The sequence below is a fragment of the Coffea eugenioides genome, chromosome 7 (genome assembly GCF_003713205.1).
Source record: "Coffea eugenioides isolate CCC68of chromosome 7, Ceug_1.0, whole genome shotgun sequence".
NCBI classification, from domain to species: Eukaryota; Viridiplantae; Streptophyta; class Magnoliopsida; order Gentianales; family Rubiaceae; genus Coffea; species Coffea eugenioides.
The window spans coordinates 32387030-32413054 of record NC_040041.1 but is presented as its reverse complement, the minus strand read 5'-3'; the positions used below and the strand labels follow the sequence as shown (position 1 = coordinate 32413054).

Here is a 26025-nt window from a genome sequence, read left to right as displayed (position 1 = left end):
CCCTTTGCAACCAAACGTGCTTTGTACCTTGCATCTTCAACTCCTGGAATACCTTCTTTTTTCTTGAAAATCCATTTGCATCCGACAATTTTCTTACCTGGAGGCGGCTTCACAAGAATCCAAGTTCCATTTCGATGGAGAGACTCAATTTCTTCATTCATCGCAGCCAACCACTTAGCAGAATCATCACAAGAAATCACATCTGAATAAGTAGTAGGCTCATCAACTACATCAGTTTCTTCTACGATAGACAAAGCATATGCAACCAAATTTGCATATCTTTGTGGTGGTCGAATATCCTTCCTAGGTCTATTTCTGGCAATGGAATATTCTTCTTCTTCTGAATTATTTTCATCAGTAGATTCAGATGCATCTACTGGCACTTGTTGAATAGAAGGATCAGAACTACCAATCTCAAACTCCACCTGCTTCTGCATACTATCATCTGTTTGACAAGAACTAGAAGACTCCTTTTTGGAAGATAACATAGAGAATTCATCAAAAGTAACATCTCTACTAATTATAAATTTTGGAAATTTGGGATCAGGACACCATAATCTGTATCCTTTCACCTCCGAAGCATACCCAAGGAAAATACACTTTTTAGCTCGAGATTCTAATTTTCCATCATTTACATGCATGTATGCTGGACACCCAAAAATTTTAAAATCAGAATAATCAGCAGGAATTCCTGACCAAACTTCCTCAGGAGTTTTGAAATTAAGAGCAGCAGAAGGAGCACGATTGACAATATAACAGGCCATAGAAATTGCCTCAACTCAAAAATCCTTTGCCAACCCTGCGTTAGAGATCATGCATCTCGCTCTCTCTAAAAGTGTTCTGTTCATACGTTCAGTCACACCGTTTTGTTGAGGCGTCATCCTGACAGTGTGATGCCGAACAATTCCTTCATTCTTGCAAAATTCATCAAATTCTCTTTCACAAAATTTCATGCCATTATCTGTTCTAAGCCGCTTGATCTGTTTACCTGTCTGTTTCTCAATCAAAACTTTCCATTGCTTGAAAGTGAGGTAAACATTATCCTTATGTTTAAGAAAATAAACCCAAACTTTTCTTGAATAATCATCAATGAAAGTCAACATATACCTGGCACCACCCTTAGACGGAACACGAGATGGACCCCATAAATCTGAATGAATATAATCTAGAGTACCTTTCGCCTTATGAATTGCTGGAGAACTGAAGCTAAATCCTTTTTGCTTCCCAAAGATACAATGTTCACAGAATTCCAGTGACCCAGTACTCTAACCGCAAAGAAGTCCCTTTTTACTTAGTATGCACAGGCCTTTCTCGCTCATATGTCCCAAACGCATATGCCACAATTTGGTGATGTCAGAATTAGACAAAGATGATGATGACGAAACTGCAACCGATCCTGTGACAGTAGATCCCTGCAAAACATATAAACTACCAACCCTGCAAGCTTTCATTACAACGAGAGCACCTTTAGAAACCTTCATAACACCATGTTCAACTGCATATTTGCACCCAAGAGCCTCTAGGGTGCCCAAAGAGATAAGATTCTTTTTCAAATCAGGAACATGTCTAACATTAGTGAGCGTCCTCACAATACCATCATGCATTTTAATTCGAATTGTACACTTACCAATAACATTACAAACGGTATTATTACCCATCAAAACAATTCCACCATTGTAAGATTCATAAGTGAAAAATAAATCCCTATTGGGACACATGTGATAAGAGTACCCCGAATCTAAAATTCATTCATTTTTAGACCTTGTCCTGTCATCAGTCACAAAGAAAATACTTCCTTCATTCTCATCAGCTGCAACACCAGCTTCGGAGTCTCAAAATTTTTCTTATCAGGTTTCCCCTTTTGTTTCAATTTGAAACAATCTGTTTTAATGTGCCCCATTTTATGACAATAATTGCACTCCACATTTCTATGTCTGGATTTAGATTTAAATTTAGATCTACTTTTATCAAATTCTCTTCTCTCAGTTCTGCCCTAACAACCAGACCTTCTGCATGGCTTCCACTAAATTTTCCAGTAATATCTCTGTCTATCTGCTTCTTAGATTTTAATGCAGATTTAATTTTTCGATACGCAATTGTTTCTTTTCATAGTATCGTGAAAATGTTTAAAAGATTGGGGAAGAGAACACAAAAGTAACAGGGCATGATCCTCATCATCAATTTTTGAATCTATATTTCCCAAATCCATAATAATGGAATCAAATTTATCAAGATATGAGAGTATAGATATATCTTCAGTCATGCGAAGCATATACAAACTTTGTTTTAAATAAAGCCGATTCTTAACTGTCTTCTTCATGTATAAGACCTTAAATTTGTCCCACATGGCCTTTGCCGAAGTCTCAGTGGCTACTTCCCGCAAAACCTCGTCAGAGAGATTTAGGATAATACTGGACCTTGCCTTCTTATCCATCTCAGCAAAATTTGCATCTGTCACACCCTCTGACTTTTTCTCAATTCTGTGTATCGCTAGATCAACTCCGTCTTGAACCAAAATGGCCTCCATCTTGAGTTGCCACATCCCGAAATTGACATTCCTATCAAATTTCTCGACGACAGTCTTGTTATTGTCATTGTTGCCACAAAATTCAAAGCTTCCGAAGAAGCTCTGATACCAGTTTGTGAGGTTTGGCCCCAGGAAATTGACGAAAGGATATTTTTGGCAACCCTAAAAGACAAATAACAAAGCAAAAATAAGTAAAACAGGAACACAAGAATTTACGTGGTTTGGTCAAATTGACCTACGTCCATGGGCGGAGGAGAGCAATATTTTACTATGAAAAAGAAAGTACAAAAGATGCCTTAGAAAAGTGTTCCTAGACCCAAAACACCTAATACTAAAAATACAAGAGAGCCCAAAAGTATTTAACTAATCAAAAAGCTTAATGACCCAAAGGCCCAAATAGCCCACTAATGCTCTCTTGGTTTTGGTGCTCCTAACCCATCACAGGCCCACTATATTGCATCTAAGGGAAAGGTTCCCTTATACAAAAGCCGATGTGGGACAACGCCACATTAACAGATTTCACTTAATAATATCTTTATTAGAAATACTGGGGGAATGAGGCAATATTCAACAGAGATTAGACATAATAAAACAACTAAGTTTTCCACACAACATGACCATTAAAAACTAGCATCCAACACAAAAGTTTGCTAATCATTCTCTGAATCATGCAAAGCTATCTCAGTGAACATAGAGTTCAACCTCGACTTCTTCCTAAGGAGCTTTTCCTCCTTAAGATGTAACTGCTTCCATTTCATTTCCACTTCCTTTCTCTTTGCACTGTCTATGAATCTTATTGCCTCCTCCACCGGAAAAGGAGACTCAAAAGATTCTAATGCCCCGCAGAGATAGGGATACTTATCATACACATCTTCTTCCTCTGCGTCTTCATTTTGTATCTTCATGACCATCCCCTTCATGGGTAGCATGCACTCCACCATCACCCCAAACTTGTTTGGAAAGCTCAAAAACTTTAGCCTCATGTTCAGAAATTTGGTTTTTTGTGTAGTATTTTTTTTCTTGGACATTTTCGACCCGTCTTCTGGCTCGTAATCAGGGTCATTTTGAGAAGTAGAATGCTTCTGTGTCGTGCCTTTCAGAGTACGTTGAGTTGTGAGAACTGTAGCATCATCACCAGAGTGGTGTCGTTTCTTGAAGGCTAAAGATCCAAGGTTTTGGGATTCTAATTTTTTGGACATTCTTACGATTTTTTCAGGAGAGAAGGAACCACTTTATACCAATGCATAGCATATTGCAAAGGTTTAAATAACAAAGAAAAAGAGAGGTTGAAATTAGTGTAATTTGTATTTAGGACAAGTTAACTTGAAGTCAACTTAATTTCCTATTTTGGTCAGTTAATTTTGGCGATTAGTTTTCAGAGATAAAGTCCACAAATCTTAAACTCTAGCAATAAAGTATGCTAACAACTACCTAATTCGTCTCGAAATTAACAAGAACTTCAATGATCATCAAGCTCCAGAAGCACTAGTTTTTTTTTTTCCTTTCATTTCCAATAACGATAATAACAGGCAAAGAAAATGAAAAAAAAAAGAAGAAAACAGAGCAATTAACAGTTGCATGAAAAGTTGAGAGCAATTAATTGGCCATTTTTATTTTGAAGACTCATTGTTGACAGTGCAGTAATGGCACTCCCAAAACAATAAATTTGGAAATGGAATCAGCGGATTTACATTTACTTGGGAATAGAATCAGGTTCTTCGGTTGCTTTTGTCAGCTAATGGGAATTTCTAATGCTTTGTCTCAAAGATTTTGAAGAAATGAGTTTTGAAAATTGCAGGGTTTTGTCATGGATTAATCTCCTAATTCCATCTACATTTACTTTATTGTCATGGATATTCACTAATATTACTTTATTGTATACATGAATTTTGTTCATATACATTATCTTAATAGTACATGAACACAATCATATCTGTAAACGTACATTAATTTCTCAAAAAAAATATAATAACCACACTAATTGTACCAGGTTTCAACCATACTTGTTCAGTTCCTAAGCAATGGCGGGTTCATTTGAATATAGCTTCCCCAGACAATGGGTAATTTTTACTCAAAAAAAACTATACTTTACTTCTATAGTGTGGATTTGTGCTCAACTGATTTTCAAGATCTGATTTTAGATTTTGATTTCAAAAAATCTATTTTGTTGTGTTCTCAAATAGTTTTCATATTTTAATTTTTGATTAATTGAGCCTAAAAAAGCTGAAAAGAAGAAACATTGCTTTTGGTGCTTTTTTTGCTTCTTGGATAATTTATCTTAGCATTGACTTTGAATTTGAACCAATTGGATAGGAGAAAGATCTCATCGTATTGACATGTATAGATATTCATTAAGGTGCTCATGATTTATCTGATCTATTGGACTTTCACAGTATAATCTTTGGTCGATAATTTTTTCTTTCTTTTTTGGGGAAGCATCCAAAGGTGATGATTGAGTCTTTAAACTACTATCTCAGAGTTCAAAAATTTATTAAGAATGTCGTACTATTTTTTTTTGTGCGAATGATGCATTGAATTAAAACAAATAAATTTAAATGCCAATCCAACTCATTCAAAACCATACGATGAAACAACAATAGAACCCCATAATACTTTTCTTCAACAGACAAAACAAAAATGTTTTTCAGCCATGAAAAGAAATGCTTTTACTCCTACTAGATATGATATGTTACTACTCGTCAAACGGCCTCCACCACAATGCATGTTCCGTCTCACACCGGCAAGACAAACACATAATTGTGGTGTGCTTTTGACCATTTGAATTTTAACGCCATTCACCATGTAAAAGTTGCCTCAAGTCTTCAACTTCTTCGATGAAGCAAGTAAATAGGGGAGATACGATGTATCCTCCATCCGCAACTTCCACAGCCAGGGGGTTCACTTCTTTAACTTGTAGCCCCAAATCTTTTACAACATTGGGATGAACAAAATTGTGAGAACTGCCACAATCAATGAAGATACTAACTGTCCTTGTCCCCACATGACCAGTAATTCTCATGGTCCTAAAATTTGGCCGTAGGGTGCTAGTCATAGCACACACGGATATATGCGCCAACTGCCTCTCCTCTACGTCTTCCAAGATCTCTTCTCCCCTCTTCATTCCTTCCTCCTCCTCTTCTTCTATCACTTCGATTCTATATAGCTGCTTTTTCTTGCAAACGTGGCCCCTTTCAAATCTTTCATCACACCAAAAACAAAGGCCTTTTGCACGTTTTTCATCTAATTCTGCTGAGCTTAGAGTTCTTACTGATTTCCTGATGGAGCTCCCTTGAGTTTCCCTAGGCGTGGGTAGTAGTGAGGTGGAGTTCCTCGCAAAGGACCTTCCATAAGGAGATCCAGCCGAGACAAAGGTAGGAGGTATAGAAGGTCTCAGGGCGGAGCCTTGAAAATTACCAGCCCTCTGCGTGCCTTTCCCATTGCTCGTTATCTTGGACACCTCCAGTTTTGCCAATCCTATTGCATGTTGCAGGGTCCTTGGCATGAACATCCGAACTCCGGTTTGGATATCCTCCTTCAACCCACTCAGGAAACAACTCACGGCATACTCTTCAGACAAATCCACTCTGTTGAGTAGCTCCTCAAATTGCTCTTGATACTCACCCACATTACCCTTCTGTCGCAACCTCTTCAGGTCCCCCATGGGATCATCATATAGAGTATTTCCAAATCTGGCCGCGATCGCTTTTACGTACTCTTCCCAAGAGGGCATATCTCTCGTGAATCTAGATTTCATGAAGACCTGGTGCCACTGCAAGGCCTTACCTTCCATGTGAATCGCAGCCAGCCTGACCTTAGCATTGGAAAGGTTGTCATCAATCTCAAAGAATTGCTCGCACTTGTAGAGCCATCCCTTGAAATCTCCTCCTGAAAACCTTGGAAACTCCACCCTTGAAAGTCTGGTGGCCATTTGAGAGCCTCGTGACAGATGAGATTCCTGGTTCTCCGAATTGGGAGAGTCCGGATTGCTGGAGACCCTTTGTGTATTGACGTCAAGGATCAGATTCTTGAGAGCGGCAATCTCCCTGTCAAACTGCTCCTTCTGATCTCTGAGGAGGGTTTTTAGATTTTCCTACAAACGCTTGTTGTCTTGAGACCTTGTACCTTCCGTCATTGCTGAACCTTGAGCTGGAGTCACCCAGCTCTGATACCAGTGATGCAGAAACGTAGGAAAGCCCCAAAATTCCAACCCAGAAGGACAAGAGATGGAGAATATCCCTCGAAAAATTGGAACGGAATTGAATGATTGTTATTGAGAGAGAATGGGATTACAGGAGATCGTAATTAGAATCAACCAAGACTTCCTTTCCCCTACTTCTTCTGCTGCTATATATAGAGTATAGACTACAAGAATGTGACCGACTGGGTTACTACTATGCCAAGTCACCCTAACTAATTTGCCAGCTCAGCATAAACATCTACCTAACCAATTTCCCCCACCCCTTATTTGGTCATCAACGTACACCCTACAATCCATGATGCATCACAAACTTTCGAGACATTGCCATTCTTAGCCCAATCCTTAAAGCACATAATTCCGCTTCCAAATTTGAAAAAACACCACAATGATTCCTAAATACTCCTCCCTATGCCAGCCTTCTGATTTGGAAGACACTCGTCTGAATGAACAAACAAACAAACTAACTAATTGCTTCTCATAACTCTCAAGTAGCAGTAACTGAATTGCAACAATGATCAATGACAGCAACTAACTTGCAACAATTAGCACAGAAAAGCATTTGGACAACTAGAAAATGAAAAAATCCTATGGGAATTGTTGATTTGTCAAGCTGCAATCCTTGACTTATGTGGCAGAATTTTATCCCACATCGGTTTTTGCCTAAGGAAAGCCTCCCAAATTCACCTATAAATATAGGGAGTTTGTGAAGGTTTTAAGTGCGCCAAATCAAGAGAGCATTAGTGGCTATTTGGGTCATTAAGCCTTTTGTAGTAGAAATACTTTGAGTTCTCTTGTGTTTTAGTATTAGGTGTCATTTAGACTTTCCTACGACTTTTGTATTTTCTTCTTCATAGTGGAAGTTTTACTCCTCCTCCGCCCGTGGACGTCGGTCAATTTGACCGAACCATGTAAATCTCTGTGTCTTTTATTTTGTTTTGTTATTTGTCTTTATTGGGTTACCACAACTCTTTTATATGATCGATTTTACCGCCTAAATATTAGATGGTTGGTGTCTACCGCCTAAGTATTATATGGTCGGTTATACCGCCTATTTTATTCTAACTTTAGTTTGTTTATTAGTGAGTCAGTCCTAACAAACTGGTATCAGAGTTGGTTGATATATTTTGTAAGACATGTTCATCTTGTGGGGCCCGTTCATCTCGTGGTGCCTGCTTACCCGTGGGACCCGTTTATCCCGTGGGGCCCGCGCACGAGACTTACATATTTGTTTGACCAATTTTTGAGACAAATTCCAGGTTACAGATTTTGTGGCAACAATGACGATAACACAGACGGTTGTCGAGAAATTCCACAGGAATGTCAACTTCGGCATGTGGCAGCTTAAGATGGAGGTCATTTTGGTTCAAGACGGAGTTCATCCAGCAATACACGGAATCGAGAAAAAGTCAGAGGATGTGACAGATGCAAATTTTGCTGAGATGGATAAGAAGGCAAGATTCAGTATTATCCTAAATCTCTCTGACGAGGTTTTGCGGGACGTAGCCACTGAGACTTCGGCCAAGGTCATGTGGGACAAGTTTAAGGCCTTGTATATGAAGAATACAGTTGAGAATCAGCTATATTTGAAGCAGAGCCTGTATATGCTTCGATGTCTGAAGGTACATCTATACTCTCCCATCTTGATAAATTTGATTCCATTATTATGGATTTGGAGAATATAGATTCAAAAATTGATAATGAAGATCATGCCCTATTACTTTTGTGTTCCCTTCCTCAGTTCTTTAAGCATTTCTGTGATACTATGATTTATGAAAAGGAAACAATTTCGTATCGAAACATTAAATCTGCGTTAAAATCTAAAGAGCAGATAGATAGGGATATTACCGGGGAAACTAGTGGGAGTCAAACCAATGGCTTGTTTGTTCGGGGTAAATCTGAAAAGAGAAATACAGAAAAGGGTAGATCTGAAAAGAGAAATACAGAAAATAGAAGTAGATCCAAATTCAGGTATAAAATGTGGTGTGCAATTATTGTAAAAAGAAAAGCCATGTTATCTCTGATTGCTTTCAATTGAAAAATAAAGAAAAGCAAAAGGGGAAATTTGTTGAGAAAAATACTGGATCCGCTGAAGCTAGTGTAACAGCTGATGAGAATGATGGAACCATTTTCTATGTAACGAAAAATAGTTTTAGGTCTAACAGTGAGTGGATTTTAGATTCGGGTTGTTCGTATCATATGTTTCCTAATAGGGACTGATTTTTAACATATGAATCAACTGAGGTAGAGTTGTCTTAATGGGCAACAACGCTATTTGTAAGTTGTTGGTAAAGGCACAATCTGAATTAAAATGTACGATGATATTGTAAGGACGCTTACGGATGTTAGACATGTTCCAGATTTGAAGAAAAATCTCATCTCTTTGAGCACTCTTGAGTCTATTGGGTGCAGGTATTCAGCTGGAGATGGAGTTCTCAAAATCAGCCGAAGTGCTCTTGTTGTTATGAAGGCACACAGATCTGGTACTTTGTATATTTTGCAGGGATCTACTGTTACAGGTGCTGTTGCTGTTTCTACATCAACTTTGTCTGATTCTGATTTCACCAAATTGTGGCACATGAGATTGGGGCACACGAGCGAGAAAGGTTTATCTATTTTATGCAAATGATGTCTTATTGGTAGTCAAAGTATTGGAAAGATGGGATTCTATGAACATTGCATTTTTGGAAAGCAGAAGAGAGTTAGCTTCCAGTTGCCTGCAGTTCACAGGACAAAAGGAATTTTGGACTACGTTCATTCAGATCTTTGGGGGGCCTTCTCGTGCTCTTTCTAAAGAAGGTGCCGAGTACATGTTGACTTTCTTTGCTGATTATTCAAGAAAAGTTTGGGCATATTTTCTTAAATATAAAAATGATGTTTTCCTAACTTTCAAGCAATGGAAAGTTTTGATTGAGAAGCAAACAGGAAAACATTTTAAGTGGTTGAGAACAGATAATGGCATGAAATTTTGTGAAGGTGCATTTAATGAATTTTGTAAGAATGAAGGAATTGTTCGGCATCGCATTGTCAAAATGACGCCTCAACAAAATGGTGTGGCCGAACGTATGAACAGAACACTTTTGGAGAGAGCGAGATGTATGATCTCCAATACAGGGTTGACAAACGACTTTTGGGTAGATGTGATCAATATGGCCTGTTATATTGTCAACCGTTCTCCTTCTGCAATTCTTGATTTTAAAACTCCTGAGAAAGTTTGGTCAGGTACTCCTGCTGATTATTTTAATTTAAAATTTTTTGGGTGTCCAGCATACATGCACATGAATGATGGAAAATTGGAGTCAAGGACTAAAAAGTACATTTTTCTTGGGTATGCTTCTGGGGTGAAAAGATACAGATTATGGTGTCCTGATCCCAAATCTCCAAAATTTGTGATCAGTAGAGATGTTACTTTTGATGAATTATCTATGTTATCTTTCAAGAAGGAGTCTTCTAGTCCTTGTACTATTGATAGTACACAGAAGCAGGTGGAGCTTGATATTAGCAGTTCTGATCCTTCTCAGACCAAATCTTCTATTCAGCAAGTGCCAGTAGATGCACTTAAATCTACTGTTGAAAATAGTTCAGAAGAAGATAAGTATTCCATAGCCAGAGATAGACCAAGAAGAGATATTCGACCACCACAAAGATATGCAAATTTAGTTGCATATGCTTTATCTGTTGTAGAAGAAATTGATATAGTTGGTGAGCCTTCCACCTATTTAGAAGCAGTTTCTTGTGATGATTCTGTAAAGTGGTTGATTGCGATGAATGAAGAAATTGAATCTCTTCATCAAAATGAAACTTGGGTTCTTGTAAAGCGGCCGTCAAATAAGAAAATAGTTGGTTTCAAGTGGGTCTTCAAGAAAAAGGAAGGTATTCCAGGGGTTGAAGATGCAAGGTATAAAGCACGATTAGTTGTAAACGGCTATAGTCAGGTACAAGGTGTTGATTTTAATTATGTGTTTTCACCTGTTGTTAAACATAGCTCTATTCGTGTTTTATTTGCTTTAGTTATCATGTATAATTTGGAATTAGAACAACTCGACGTTAAGACAGCTTTCTTACATGGCGAACTTGAAGAACAAATTTCTATGAAACAACTCCAGGGTTTTTGAGATTGAAGGTAAGGAAGACCATGTTTGCTTGTTGAAGAAATCTTTATATGGATTGAAACAGTCTCCAAGACAATGGTATAAAATGTTTGATTCCTTTATGTTGGGTCATGATTATTTGAGGAGCATGTATGATAGTTGTGTTTATTTTCGGAAGTTAAATGATAGTTCTTTTATTTATTTGCTGCTTTATGTTGATGACATGCTCATTACTGCCAATAATTTGTCAGAAATTTACACTATGAAACTGCAGTTAAATAGTGAATTTGAAATAAAAGATTTGGAAGCAGCTAAGAAAATTCTTGGCATGGATATCAAGCGAGATCGAGGAGCAGAGAAATTATTCTTGACTCAAGAAAATTACCTGAAGAAAGTCCTGGAGCGTTTTGGCATGAAAGATGCAAAACCTGTAAGTACTCCTCTTGCTAGCCATTTTCGGCTATCTGCTGCTCAATCACCACAATCAGATGAAGAGAAAGATTATATGGCACAGGTTCCTTATTCCAGTGCAGTCGGCAGTGTTATGTATGCAATGGTTTGTATTCGTCCGGATATTTCACAAGCAGTCAGTGTTGTTAGTAGATATATGTCTTGTCCAGATAAAGAACATTGGCAGGCTGTGAAGTGGATTCTCAGATACTTGCAAGGGACTTCAAACGCTTGTTTGGAGTTTGGAAGAAATAAAACCACTCTGGTTGGTTTTATAGATTCAGATTACGCCGGGGATCTTGACAGAAGAAGATCACTTTCAGGCTACGTATTCTGCATTGGGGGTTGTGTAGTCAGTTGGAAAGTTGCTTTACAACCCGTTGTGGCTCTATCTACTACGGAGGCAGAATACATGGCATTGACCGAGGCAATCAAAGAAGCCTTGTTGTTGAAGGGATTATTTGGCGAGTTTAATCTACATCAGGGTGTTACGGTTATTCACTGTGATAGTCAAAATGCTATACACTTGACTAAAGACCAGATGTATCATGAGAGAACAAAACACATTGATATAAAATATCACTTTATCCAGGATATCATTGTTGAAGGGAAAGTCCTTGTTCGAAAGATCAATACCAAGGAGAATCCTGCCGACATGTTTACAAAGCCTCTTCCAGTTTACAAGTTCAAGCAGTGCTTGGATTTGATTGGTATTCGTTGTTGGTGATTTAGGCCCATTAGGGCTTATGTGGAGAAGGTGGAGCTGTTTTGCTATTGTCAATGATGGAACTAAAATTATGCCAAGGTGGAGATTTGTTGATTTGTCAAGCTACAATCCTTGACTTATGTGGCAGAATTTTATCCCACATCGGTTTTTGCCTAAGGAAAGCCTCCCAAATTCACCTATAAATATAGGGGGTTTGTGAAGGTTTTAAGTGCACTAAATCAAGAGAGCATTAGTGGCTATTTGGGTCATTGGGTCATTAAGTCTTTTGTAGTAGAAATACTTTGAGCTCTCTTGTGTTTTAGTATTAGGTGTCATTTAGGTCTAGGAACCACTTTCCTATGGCTTTTTTATTTTCTTCTTCATAGTGGAAGTTTTGCTCCTCCTCCACCCATGGACGTAGGTCAATTTGACGGAATCACGTAAATTTCTGTGTCTTTTATTTTGTTTTAGGGTTAAAAACAAAAAAGCCCCCTGTGATAAGCCTAATACACAGAAAAGCCCCCCATGGTTTCAAACTATACAACATGACCCCTCATACTTTGAACTAAATTGTAAAGGTGACGGAATCCGTTAAACTTAACGGAAATGACTTATTGGAACCTAAAAAAAAATTTTTATACCTAATTTTTATCAAATATACCTATTCTACCCCTTAACTCTCAATTCTCTCTACTTAAAAAATAAAAAAAATGATTTTTTTGAGCTGTCTTTTGTTTAATTATGTAAGGGTATTTTGGTCATTTTGACAATTTCCGTTAAGTTTAACGGATTCCGTCACCTTTACAATTTAGTTCAAAGCATGAGGGGTCGTGTTGTATATTTTGAAACCATGGAGGGCTTTTCTGTGTATTAGGCTTATCACAGGGGGTTTTTTTGTTTTTAACCCTTTGTTTTATTATTTGTCTTTATTGGGTTGGCCCAACCCTTTTATATGGTCAGTTTTACCGCCTAAGTATTAGATGGCTGGTGTCTACCGCCTAAGCATTATATGATCGGTTATATCGCTTATTTTATTCTAACTCTAGTTTATTTATTCGTGGGCCAGTCCTAATAGGAATAGGAAACATGAGAAAGATAACAGGATATCGATTAACCTCATTATAGTAAATCTGTCACACTGAAGAAATATTCTGCCTCTGATAAATCTTAATGGATCATCAGAATGATTCCAATGTTTGTCCATAGCACAAACAAGAAACGAAGAGATTTTTTGGCTGGTTCTCCTGCTCAACAAAACAGAAAACAAACATCACATAGGAGTCCTCACTTCAAATTAGCTATTTCAATCTCCCAGATTATGAATCTAGAAATGCAAAGTCCCAAATAATATTTACCTCAGTAACTTTGCATGGAAAATTAGATGATAGCAAAAGTTCCTAAGCCATTTAGCCAAGTTCACAATAAGGGTGACTTGATAACTGGTTGCAGCTATTGATGTAATTCGACAACCTTTATCTAAGCATTCATGAACACCCTTGCTTGGATAAAAAAAAAATCGAGCTCCCACCTGTAAAAACATGCAAATGTTCATCCAAAGAAAGATCAACTTAACAAACACAACAATGAGTTCCCGCTAGTAAATCTGATGCAGTGCATGCAGTTGGCAGCACAAACAGATATGTAGATCAACTTTTTTTACGAATTAGAGATCACAGTTATATGCAATTAAGTAGTACTGAGAAGAATTGTTGAAACTTATAAGGAACTTGCTCAGTTTGAATAAAAATTAGGAAACACAAGGAATTACTCCTAGGCACATTTAGGCATCACACCAAAGGCAAGATTCTACATCATAGAGCCCATAAAAAGACAACAACCCTACGGGAATTTTGTTACAGCCTAATCTTTCTGTTTCTCAAAGAGAATACTTACCCACGACCCATTGTGATTAGGATTCATCCTTTTTTCAAAATAGGAATGAGACCTTTTCTTAATCAAATTAGAAACAAATTCCTTATTCAACTATTAGGACAAAATTAGCAAAATACTAAATTCAGAAAAATCCTGAGAATTGAGAAACATATAAATTACTGAAATACTCCTAAAAAAGGCTTTGAGGTATCAATTTATTCAATCGGCCATATGTATGATACAACACAAGTGTCCAAATGTTCTTCACAATGCACTAATGCAGTCCTTGAATAAGGTGTTACTAAGAAGACCATTCTTTATGTTTAGCCTTCAACACATTTGTCAACACTTGAATTCTTCTTCCAACAATTAAAAACAGCCCATAAACAAAAAGAAAAAAATTTTAAGATTGCTTCACCTCATCCCTTCAAGTAATTCACACGCCACGCAAATAGAAGACAATGAGCCTTGCCTGTTCAATGAAGTCAGAATTTTGAGAGATGACCACAAGCCGATCTACACTGATACTTGTCGTAGAGGTGACATGAAAAACTTCATTCCACTTTTCCGGAATCTACACTTATATGGTAACTCTGTAGAATTTCATGAAGTTGCTTCGCATCAGAGATTTGATATTAACAAGTACAAAATCAATTAATTACAATGTCCCCACACCTTGGATCTGCATATAATTTTGCTTGAAAAGAAAAGGGATCTTATCCATGCAGCATCTACTAAAGCGAACATAGAATTAAGACCTGATAAACCAACACAACCATAAAAAACAAACTTAAGTTCATTAAGCCCAATACTCAAATAAGTACTTGCAATTGCAAGCATAACCAGAAATAAATAGCTCAATCTCATCCATGCGTAAAAGGACAAATAGCACGCACACGTGCAATTACGGGCTCTATAACAACAAAAAAGCCTCATCCTGCATTAGTAAGAAAGCATTTCACTCATCAAACCTGTGAACCCTGATCATACCTAATTAGCATTATCATTGAAGTAAACTTCCTTGTTCATGGGAATTTAGAAAGCTTATTTTCCTCAGTTGTAGCTTCAGATCTAGGGCTGCAAACGAATCGAGCGGCTCGAGCTCAAAATATTAAGCTCGTTAGCTCGCGAGCCGGCTCGCGAGCTTGGGTATATATATATATATATATATATATTTTATTTAATAATAAAATTAAGTATATTATATATATTTTTTTATTTTTTATTTTATAGTAAAATTACGTATATATCCTTAATATTTTATTATTTATTAAGAAAACAAATATTATTTTATTTATTTATTTTAAAATAAAATAATTATTTTTTATTTTTTTTTCGAGCTCGAGCTCGAAATTTGCCGGCTAGTCGAGCTCGAGCTTGGTAAAATTTAGTCGAAACTCGGCTCGATTAGCTCAAAACTCGACTCGGCTCACTCGTTTGCAGCCCTATTCAGATCACAATAAGTGTCAAGATGAGATAAATAAACTATACAATCACCTAACCGTCCACACATGTCAGACAGCAAATTACATAAACTTACCTCTTGACATCACCACAAGGGAGCTTCCATTAGCAGCGCCAGCAAGAGCTGATACGATAGTTCATTTTCTGGTGATCCACTCCTATCATACCAGCATTCCAGAAGTTAGTGGCCCACAGAAGTTCTGGAATGAGGTCTGCAACCATAATTTAATCAAGAACATTGGAAGAATTTACCTTATGCAAGAAAAACTCTGCCAGGACATAAACTTGACCTGTAAATGCAGTTCCAGCATCCATAATCAAAGTCAATGAGTTGGAATAAGATGTCACAACAATAATAACGAAACCAGCTTCACGTCCCCTATCAACTACTTGAGCTAGTTTGGAATCCATTACATCAATCTGGTATCTAACATGCAAAAGGCATCAAATTAGACTAATCAAAATTTTTGAAGCAACTTTAAGAATCAATGTTCCTTGAAAACTTATCAATTTAAAGGATGAGGGTTCTCTCAAAGGGGTGGAAGAGTATACTTTCGATTTCTCTTACATGATTTGCCCACTCAAGAAACTAGAAATCTACAAGAATTTTCCCCCTTGCTTTCTGACATCTCTTTCCCTTTAGAAATCATATAGGTCGGGTTTCTACTACAAGTTTGACCAGAATAATAAAGAATTGGACCATTTAATTCCCTTTCTTTCTTTTCTTTGGTTGGCGAGTGGATTGAGGAAAAATTAGAAATGGAAGTAGCATGAAAGGAACTGGTTTAGTTTACAATTCGAGCCACATGACACACTTTGAATACAACAAACACAATACATAATAAACAAAAATGAAAATGATTAACAGCATAAAGGGAACTACTTTTCCCAGGGAAGAGTAAGCCACAGATTCAGCTCTGTTCCATGGGCTGCCTGACATTGTAAACTGAAATCCCACATGAAGTTTCTTCGTAGGGCATTCCTTCTTATCAATGGTATCAATGGCAGAGATTGTGGCAGAGGTTATGGGAAAGATTGTGGCAGATATTATGGGAAATATTATGGCAGATTATATGGCAGAGGTTATGGGAAAGATTATGGCAGATTATGACAGACATTATGGCTAAAATCTGTATATATTTCTTACCTAGAATAGAAAATCAGTTACAATAGCTGTATATTAGGTCAATCAATCAAGTATATATAGGGGTTTACCAAGAATAGATTGTACAGGAATTCTTATTTAATAGAAAGGACGAGGAAGAGGAAAGGGATCCGATTCCAGTCAATTTACTCAAATTTTGTCATGGTATCACAGCCTACCTTTTGAATCTATAAGATATTTTGAGTATTTTTTTTTCTATAGCTTTTTGGGTTGATTTCTAATCAACATTCTGGTTTTGATATTTCTTAGTTTATCAATCTGTGATTTCGGATTTGCATTTGAGTTTTGTTAAAGATGGCTGCTGAGAATTCTTTTGGAAGACAATCTGCAGAGACTTTGGGTATCAGACTTACAGGGAAGAATTATGCAACATGGGAATTTCAGTTCAGAATGTTTCTGAAAAGGAATGAGCTTTGGGGTCACATTGATGGGTCTTCTACTGCTTCTGGAACTGAGAAAGAAATAAGTCAATGGGAATCAAATGATTCACGAATTATTTCATGGATTTTAGCATCCATTGAACCTCATATGGTGAACAGCTTACGTTCATTTAATACTGCAAAGGAGATATGGAATTTTCTGAAACGCATATATCATCAACACAACACTGCAAGACGATTTCAGCTTGAACTTGATATCAGTAAGTTCAGTCAAGGTAATCTCTCTATTGAGCAATTTTATTCTGCATTTCTAAATCTGTGGGGTGAATATTCTGATATCATCTACTTTGAGATACCTAAGGAGGCCTTAGCAAGCTTTCAAAAAGTTCATCAAGTTAGCATGCGTGATCAGTTTTTGATGAAACTGAGGCCAGAATTTGAGACTGCTCGGGGTGGATTGCTGAATCAAAATCCAGTTCCTTCTTTGAATGTGTGTGTTGGTGAATTGTTACGGGAAGAACAAAGATTGGCTACACAGTCAATTCTAAGTGCAGATAGTGGGACATCAGAGGTTGTCAATGTTGCTTATGCTGCACAAGGAAGGAATAGAGGAAAGGGACAAATGCAGTGCTACAACTGCAAGGAGTTTGGCCATATTGCTCGCAATTGTGGTAAGAAATTCTGCAGTTACTGTAAGCAAAGTGGACATATTCTCAAGGAATGTCCTACACGTCCGGAAAACAGGCGAGCCCAAGCTTTTCAAGCTACTGTTCCAGATGCTCCTGTTATTGGTCCTACATCTACAACCAGCCAGACTGTTATGACCCCAGAAATGGTCCAGCAGATGATTCTTACTGCATTTTCTGCCCTTGGACTTCACGGTCAAGGTAAGCCAGCTTCATCTACTTGGTTTATCGACTCAGGAGCGACCAATCATATGACTGGTTCATCTGATTTTTTACAAAATTTGCGGCCCTATACTGGTTGCCAAAATATTCAGATTGCTAATGGTAGTAATCTTCCAATTACAGCTATTGGTGATATTGGACATTCTTTTCGCCATGTATTTGTTACTCCTAAGTTGTCTACTAATTTAATCTCTGTTGGACAGCTAGTGGAGAATCATTGTGATGTACATTTCTCTCGTGGTGGTTGTCTTGTGCAGGACCAGATGTCGGGGAAGGTAATCGCGAAGGGGCCTAGAGTGGGAAGATTATTTCCATTGCAAATTACTGTTCCTAGAACTTTATCTTTAGCCTCTATGATTGTTGGCAATAAGGCTGAAATTTGGCATAGACGATTGGGTCATCCAAATAATGTCATTTTATCTGATTTAATAAAGCGTGGTTTTCTTGGTGCTAAAGATCAAGGTTTTGCTCATGCATCACCTCTTGATTGTTCTGTGTGTAAATTGGGGAAGAGTAAGATGTTACCTTTTCCTACTTCTGTTGGTTGTGCTAGTGCATGCTTTGAGATAATACATAGTGATGTTTGGGGTATTACTCCTGTCATTTCACATGCACAGTATAAATACTTTGTGACATTCATTGATGACTATAGTCGATTCACATGGATATATTTCTGCGCACTAAAGCTGAGGTGTTTACTGTTTTTCAAACCTTTGTGGCTTACATTGAGACACAGTTTTCCACTTGTATTAAGATCTTACGGTCTGATAATGGTGGGGAATATGTGTCACATGACTTCCAAGCCTACTTGCAATGCAAAGGGATTGTATCTCAGAGATCATGTCCTTATACCCCTCAACAAAATGGGGTGGCTGAACGCAAAAACCGCCATTTGTTGGATATGGTTCGAACATTACTCTTGCAATCTTCTGTACTCCCTAGATTTTGGGTTGAAGCTTTGTCAACTGCTGTGTATTTGATTAATCGATTGCCTTCTCAACAATTGGGTTTTGATTCTCCTTATTATCGTCTTTTTGGTGTACATCCTAATTATCACATGCTACACACATTTGGTTGTGTTTGTTTTGTTCACCTACCACCTCATGAGCGCCACAAGCTTGCAGCTCAGTCAGTTCGGTGTGCCTTTATGGGATATAGCACCACTCAAAAAGGATTCTTATGTTATGATGCTGTTACTAATCGTTTGCGTGTCTCTCGACATGTCATTTTCTTTGAGCATGAGTACTATTTTCAGCAGCACACTTTTCCTTCCCACAATGTTGTTCTTCCTAGCTTTGATGATATCTCTCCACCAAGTCAACGATTTAGACCTGGCATTGTCTATCAACGTCGACGACCTCCATCAGTAGAAATCCTTCCCGATCCTGCTCCACTGCCTACCACTTCTGATAATTCTGTGACTCTGCGACGATCTTCCCGTATCAGCAAACCTCCTGATAGGTATGGTTTCTCTGCCGCTCTAGTTGACACTGCAGTACCTTCCTCTTATTCTCAAGCAACTAAACATGCATGTTGGGTAAAAGCTATGGACGAAGAACTTCAAGCTCTTTTGGAGAATCATACTTGGGACATCGTACCTTGTCCTACTGGTGTCAAACCCATTGGTTGTAAATGGGTCTATTCCATTAAACTACGGTCCGATGGAACGCTTGATAGACATAAAGCGAGATTGGTGGCCCTTGGTAATCGACAGGAATATGGAATCAATTATGAGGAGACATTTGCTCCTGTAGCAAAGATGACTACGGTACGACTTGTTCTTGCCATTGCTGCTTCTAAGGGATGATCACTGCGACAGATGGACGTTAAGAATGCCTTTTTACATGGAGATCTGAAAGAAGACATTTATATGACTCCACCACCAGGGTTATTCTCCACACCTTCAGGTGATGTTTGTAAGTTGAAACGATCACTCTATGGTTTGAAACAAGCTCCACGTGCTTGGTTTGATAAATTTCGTTCCACACTTCTTGGTTTCTCCTTTGTCCAAAGCCAGTATGATTCTTCTTTGTTTCTTTGCAAGACATCTAAAGGCATTGTCATACTTCTTGTATATGTTGATGATATTGTTATTACCGAGACTGATTATGCATTGATTTCTCAACTTCAAGACCATCTTCAACGTTGTTTCCATATGAAGGACCTGGGTTCTTTACAGTATTTTTTAGGTCTTGAGGTATATTCTAGTTCCACCGGTATTTTCTTAACCCAGCACAAATACATTCGGGAGTTAATTGCTTTGGCTGGTCTTCAAGATGGTCGATCCGTTGATACCCCTTTGGAAGTGAATGTTAAGTATCGTCATGATGAAGGTGATCTTATCTCTGATATGTCTTTATATCGACAGCTGGTGGGTAGTCTAAACTACCTGACTATTACTCGCCCTGATATCTCTTTTGCTGTTCAACAAGTTAGTCAGTTTATGCAAGCACCTCGGCACCTTCATTTGGCAGCTGTTCGCCACATTGTTCGCTATTTGAAAGGCACTTCTTCTCGTGGTCTTTTCTTTCCAGCAAACTCTCCTATTCGCCTGATTGCATATAGTGATGCTGATTGGGCTGGTTGTTCTGATATTAGACGTTCAGTTACTGGTTGGTGCATGTTCCTTGGTACTTCTCTCGTTTCCTGGAAAAGCAAGAAGCAAGACAGGGTGTCTAAGTCTTCTACGGAGTCTGAGTATCGTGCTATGTCTTCTGCATGCTCTGAAATTGTTTGGCTCCGTGGATTGTTAGGTGAGCTCGGGTTTCCTCAAAAAGGGTCTACACCGCTTCATGCCGACAACACTAGTGCAATTCAAATTGCGGCTAATCCAGTATTTCACGAGCGTACCAAACATATTGAAGTGGATTGTCACTCTATTCGTGAATCATATGATGCTCAGGTCATCTCTCTTCCACATATCCCCACTGATCTTCAGATTGTGGATGTGTTTACTAAAGCTCTCTCCAAAAATCGTCATCACTTTCTTGTTGACAAATTGATGCTTGTTGATCAGCCAGCATCAATTTGAGGGGGGATATCAATGGTATCAATGGCAGAGATTGTGGCAGAGGTTATGGGAAAGATTATGGCAGATTATGACAGACATTATGGCTAAAATCTGTATATATTTCTTACCTAGAATAGAAAATCAGTTACAATAGCTGTATATTAGGTCAATCAATCAAGTATATATAGGGGTTTACCAAGAATAGATTGTACAGGAATTCTTATTTAATAGAAAGGACGAGGAAGAGGAAAGGGATCCGATTCCAGTCAATTTACTCAAATTTTGTCACTTCTCATCCTCATGAAGATCCAATTTAGACTGCTTCTAAGCAACATTGACAATCACGACACCTATGACAAAGAGCATGAAATTTTCAGTACATACCTCAGAAGGAAAATGAAAATGAATAAAAAAAAAATGAAATATCACCTTTGAGTACCATCTATGTTCAATAGTTTGGTAGCAAAATTGGCTCCAATAAGACCATCAAAGATGGATATAACATGTAGTGGAAGACAATAGTTGGGCTCCTCAGAAAAGTTAAAATCAAGGACAGTCTTGAGATACTCTTTCAAAGGGGCATGGCACGAGAAACACAAGAAGTCAGGTGAGATTGAAAACTTTTCTAGGCTGACATGAAAAACGGTTTCCTCATCCTTTAGATAATACACAGATTGGAAAATAAGCACACCAGTGGAAGAGGAGGAAGGATCCGAAAGCGAGGGAAAAAGGGAGAACCTTGACTTCCTCCATGGCAGCTTGCCTTTCGGAAGGAAAATAAGTGTTTAAGCAAGTGTCTGTAAATCATCCCTCTGACCAGCAGTCCTTCCCAAATTAGGCATGCACACTTGCAAAATCAAGAGTCCCTCTGGACAATTGCACAGAAAGAGGATAGAACTTCTATAGAAGCGGACGAGTTAACTGAAGAATTGAGAACATATGAAAGCTAACACTCACCTTGTGTGCCAAGGATGTTGAGTGTATTCGATGTGTTTACCCTCACAGCTCTTTCTCCACTCAGTTGCTGCAATTTTTCAGGAGATTAGTTAAAAAGGATAAATATTTGTGAGGAGGAGAGGACAATATTCATATTATCTGACCTATTCCAAAGTCAACAAGAAACAACTTCTTTTCTTGTGGTGTTCATGCTTGGCCAAGCAATAGGTTATGAGGCTTTATATCACCATTCACACACCTAAGACTCAAAAAGTTACACATTCTAAGTTATAAATTACGCATTCAAAGAGAAGCCTACCAAATTCAATGCATACCACCGACAACTTTCAACCCTTAAGAAGAGTGAAAAAGGAAACAAGAAAAGACAGTAGAATACCCTCTTGAGTGTATCTCCTTGAATCAGAAAGTTTGTATGCAAGAAAGCTCTGAACTCGCATTGAGAACAGGCCACAAAAACGGCAGGCACAGACAAAGCAAAAAAATTGACATATTACTAATCTGCCAATAGAAAAAACAAGAGTGCAATCGTATAGCTATCAGAAACAGCGTGAACTTTGATAGTGTTGTAGGCATAAAATGATGTTCTATTTGACAACAGGCCACATTTATGTCTCCAACAAGGCCAGGCATGTTAGGATGTGATGTCAACAAGGGTTAGAGCTAGAAGAAGATTCAAACTAACAGGAGTGCGATATCAATATCCGTTCATAGCCCACATCAAAAACTGTTCTTGGGCGCCCTACAATTATTCAAACTTGAGAGACAATTTCTGATACTACCAGGAATCTAATGACAGAGGAAGATTATGAGGACTATCAAGTTTCTTCAACTATAATGAAAGCCAAGTGGAGATGCTTTTTAGCAGCTTCCATCTCATGCTTATAATCTGCTAAAGTTAAGCTTATTTAGTTTTTAGAATGATTTTCGAAATTCTTTTTGCAAACTCCTTTCAAACGAAGATATATGTATGAAATGCATCAAAACGTGATCAATTATCAAAGATTCATAGATGCATGAGAAGACAACAGCATTTGATACGTCCCATATTGTGGAGTAGAAGTAAAGTAGATAAATCCATTCAGCACTTCCAATCTTACCACTATGAAGTAGTTTCCTTGTATTCCTTTATAATGTACAGTAGGCACTCCATATGTACCTCCTCCACCTCCAAGGGAGCTGCTCAGCAAGAAACAAGATTCACTTCAGTTCTTTAATAGAGAAAATATCGGGTAAGGAAAAGGAATCAAGAGTCGTACTTATAAATCTGCTACTCTGTTGGATAATCATCTTTGATATGACCTACCAGTTTATTTTTGAGCTCAAATTTCAGGGCAACCTGAAATTCATCTAGCAAGATTAATAGACATGAAATTCTTTTTTTTTCTCTTCAGATGGAACCAATGTTAATATTCATACAATTGTTGTTTCTTTTCCAAATTATAATATAAATAGTTGAGAACAGAAACAATATGAATCCTCTAGGTCAACCAAAAGCAGAAAATACTCCACAGGTTCTGAACCTTTTTCACAAGAAAAAAGACGTCCCTTGCATACCTTTTCTAAGCTACCTTTACCTATTTTCCTTTTAACCTTGTAGAGAGGTGAGCCACCATCTTCAATCTATAAAATCTTTTTAACCAATCAAAAAAAGATTAACATTTTATGCATGATTAATTCTAATTGCCATTGGGATCATTTAGGATAACGAGCCAAACTAACCAACACCTAAGAAAATCTCAGACATCGGCTTAGTAACCATTGGAGCATAGTTTAAGGAGAGACAAGAATCGCAAGTATAACTCTTCTGAGACTATAAAGTTTGGCATCATCCACACATTTACAACCCAGCCAAAAAGAATAAATATATAACTTATTTGGAACCAGAGACATTGATTCCAAGTATAACCCTTCCCAAGAATCCCAGCTTCTGCCCGACTCCCCCTGTGCATTACTCATTGCCATAGCCATCATTGCCACCTCCATTGCCATCTTGTTTTCCATCATTTCCAGCTCTAGCAATAAGTAGTGCTTGTTTTCATCAAGAAGAGCTTCCAGAAACAGTTATCAGAAGTTTGTCATGAACTTGGTCATTGGCAAGAAAAGTGAAATTGATCAGCCTTGAGTCAATGATATTCAGAAGCCAAGGGTCAAAAGCAGGCATCAAAATCAATAAGGAAGAAGTTCAATTTGTCCACAGAACATGACATTTTAAAGAAGTATGTCATTACCTGCAGGAGGACTTTCACCACAAAAGCTGGTAAAAAGGACACCAAATTAGGCTCCCCAGATTCAGAGGCTGCTTACCCTGTTGACATGGCTAATGGCTGAAGTTGCGGAGTTGCAGAAGCTTCTTGAAATTGTTTATCTGGCCTTTTATCAAAGTGAGATCATCATTTCTCAAATTTGAAATTTCTGATTCCTATTCCTTAGCTAATCTCATACCCCTAAATTTGGTTCTAAAGACTATCAGTCCAAATTATAGGAGAGATGACATAGCTAATGGGATTAAACAAAAGGTTTCTATTGATTTGAGAAGTAATGAATCAGATGGTCATCATGTAATCATAGGCATTCTAGCTCTAAACAATTCAAATGATGAACCCTACAATTGAAAAGAATGGCATAAAGATATTTTTAGTGTTATTTAAACTCTACCAATCAGTATTTGAGGATTCTTTTTCTATAAGAAAACAGAGATGAGGAAAAAAATTCTCTGTCCAATCTCTAAAAGCATACATTGGATTATGCAGAACAACAGCAATAGCAGTCATTAGATCCAATAAACCAACCGCAGTATATCAATGACATAAGAAGTGAGAGACATTTGGCATAAAGCTTCCCCTATTGACTCACAATCCTCAGCCATGATATGCTTGCATTGATTTGAGCAAGCAACTGTCTCACCAATAAGTTTTCACCAGTGACAGTTGGAGATAGTCACCAGGCAATAAAGGAATAAACAACCCTAATTGGACAATTTATAAAGCACCAATTCATAAAAGACAGTAAGTATAGTATAAGAAATTACGAAGTGATAGTATTAACACCAGTAGATGCATTGCAGGAAAGAAAGTACATGGAAAGGATTGATCAACTTGATCAATAAACTAGTAATACTTTATAACTCGACTTGCAACCCACAAAAGATCAAAGCATTCAAAAAAACTTATAAAACCTGAAGTGACAGAATTGGAACTGAATTGTTTCCACAGCTAGACTAAAAATCATGGATTATAAATTTCAGGATTAATACAACCTGAAACTCAAAAGACTATACCTTAGTACCAAAAAAGTAACCAACCAGCCACTAATTAGTATTTACTTCTTTCTCATCGTGGCTTCCAACACCATACGAGTTTGCTCTTTCATCAATTCCAAGCTTTTAAAGAAATACTCCGCATGCAATATCTTCCACTTTCTCTCCAATTCCTTTGCTTTGTCATCACCAATCAAATGCATGTTCTCTTTCAAAAAGCTAAGTTCATCAGCAGTTTTACCTCCAAATTTCATTACTCCTCTGGAATCTACTTCAAATGACTGGCTTGAAAGAGGATATTTTGATTCAAAATCACCAGCACCAGCTCCACCACTTGAAATCTGTCTTGAAATGTTCAACGTTTGAAGCTCAGCCTTGGAAATACCAGTGTCCTTCCCAACTTTCTCAAATTTTTTCAAATTATTGAAATATTTCATCTTCAAACGCCTCACCTTCTCATATACCTGACTTTTGGAATATTTAAATTGAAACTCCTGTTCAAAAAACTGATGAAAAGCTGTCGGATCAGCATCAGCATCAACCCCTTTCTTAGCCTTAAACTCGATCATGCACTGGAGAAGTTTAGTCACCTGTTCATCACTCCAAATCATGCCTGTAGTAGCGGTTGAAACTGAAGAAGGCTTATCCATTACCACTTTAAGAAGTAGAATGAACACTCTATTTGTGAAATCAGTGTTATTTATATTCACGATAAATTAATCTGAAGTGCACTTAATTTCCTAATCTGGCGATTAGTTTTCAGATATAAGCTCCACAAATCTTAAACTCTAGCAATAAAGTATGCCAACAACTACCTAATTTGTCTAGAAGATAACAAGAACTTCAATATGATCATCAAGCTCCAGAAGCTCTAGTTTTTTTTTTCCTTTCATTTCCAATAACAATAATAACAGGCAAAGAAATAGGAAAAAAATAAGAAAAACAGAGCAATTAATAGTTGCATGAAAAGTTGAGAGCAATTAATCGGCCATTTTTATTTGAAGACTCATCGTTGACAGTGCAGTAACGGCACTTCCAAAATAA

The 26025-nt window shown here is 37.6% G+C and overlaps 2 protein-coding genes and 1 long non-coding RNA gene across 3 annotated transcripts; 1 reads left to right on the top strand and 2 right to left on the bottom strand.

Annotated features, from left to right (window-relative positions):
- Nucleotides 1–19577: 19577 nt before the first annotated feature.
- LOC113777232 (uncharacterized mitochondrial protein AtMg00810-like) lies at nucleotides 19578–20789 on the top strand. Its single transcript, XM_027322267.1, has one exon. It carries the CDS (start codon nucleotides 19578–19580, stop codon nucleotides 20787–20789), a length of 1212 nt encoding a protein of 403 aa, XP_027178068.1.
- A 435-nt stretch (nucleotides 20790–21224) lies between these two features.
- LOC113777482 lies at nucleotides 21225–21794 on the bottom strand. The gene is made up of 3 exons (XR_003469179.1): nucleotides 21726–21794; nucleotides 21507–21636; nucleotides 21225–21336 (listed from the first exon to the last, which is right to left on the bottom strand). It is a non-coding gene; the product is annotated as an uncharacterized LOC113777482 (long non-coding RNA).
- A 3249-nt stretch (nucleotides 21795–25043) lies between these two features.
- On the bottom strand, nucleotides 25044–25631 carry LOC113777231 (probable transcription factor At1g61730). The gene has a single exon (XM_027322266.1). It carries the CDS (start codon nucleotides 25629–25631, stop codon nucleotides 25044–25046), a length of 588 nt encoding a protein of 195 aa, XP_027178067.1.
- Between the last annotated feature and the right edge of the window lie 394 nt (nucleotides 25632–26025).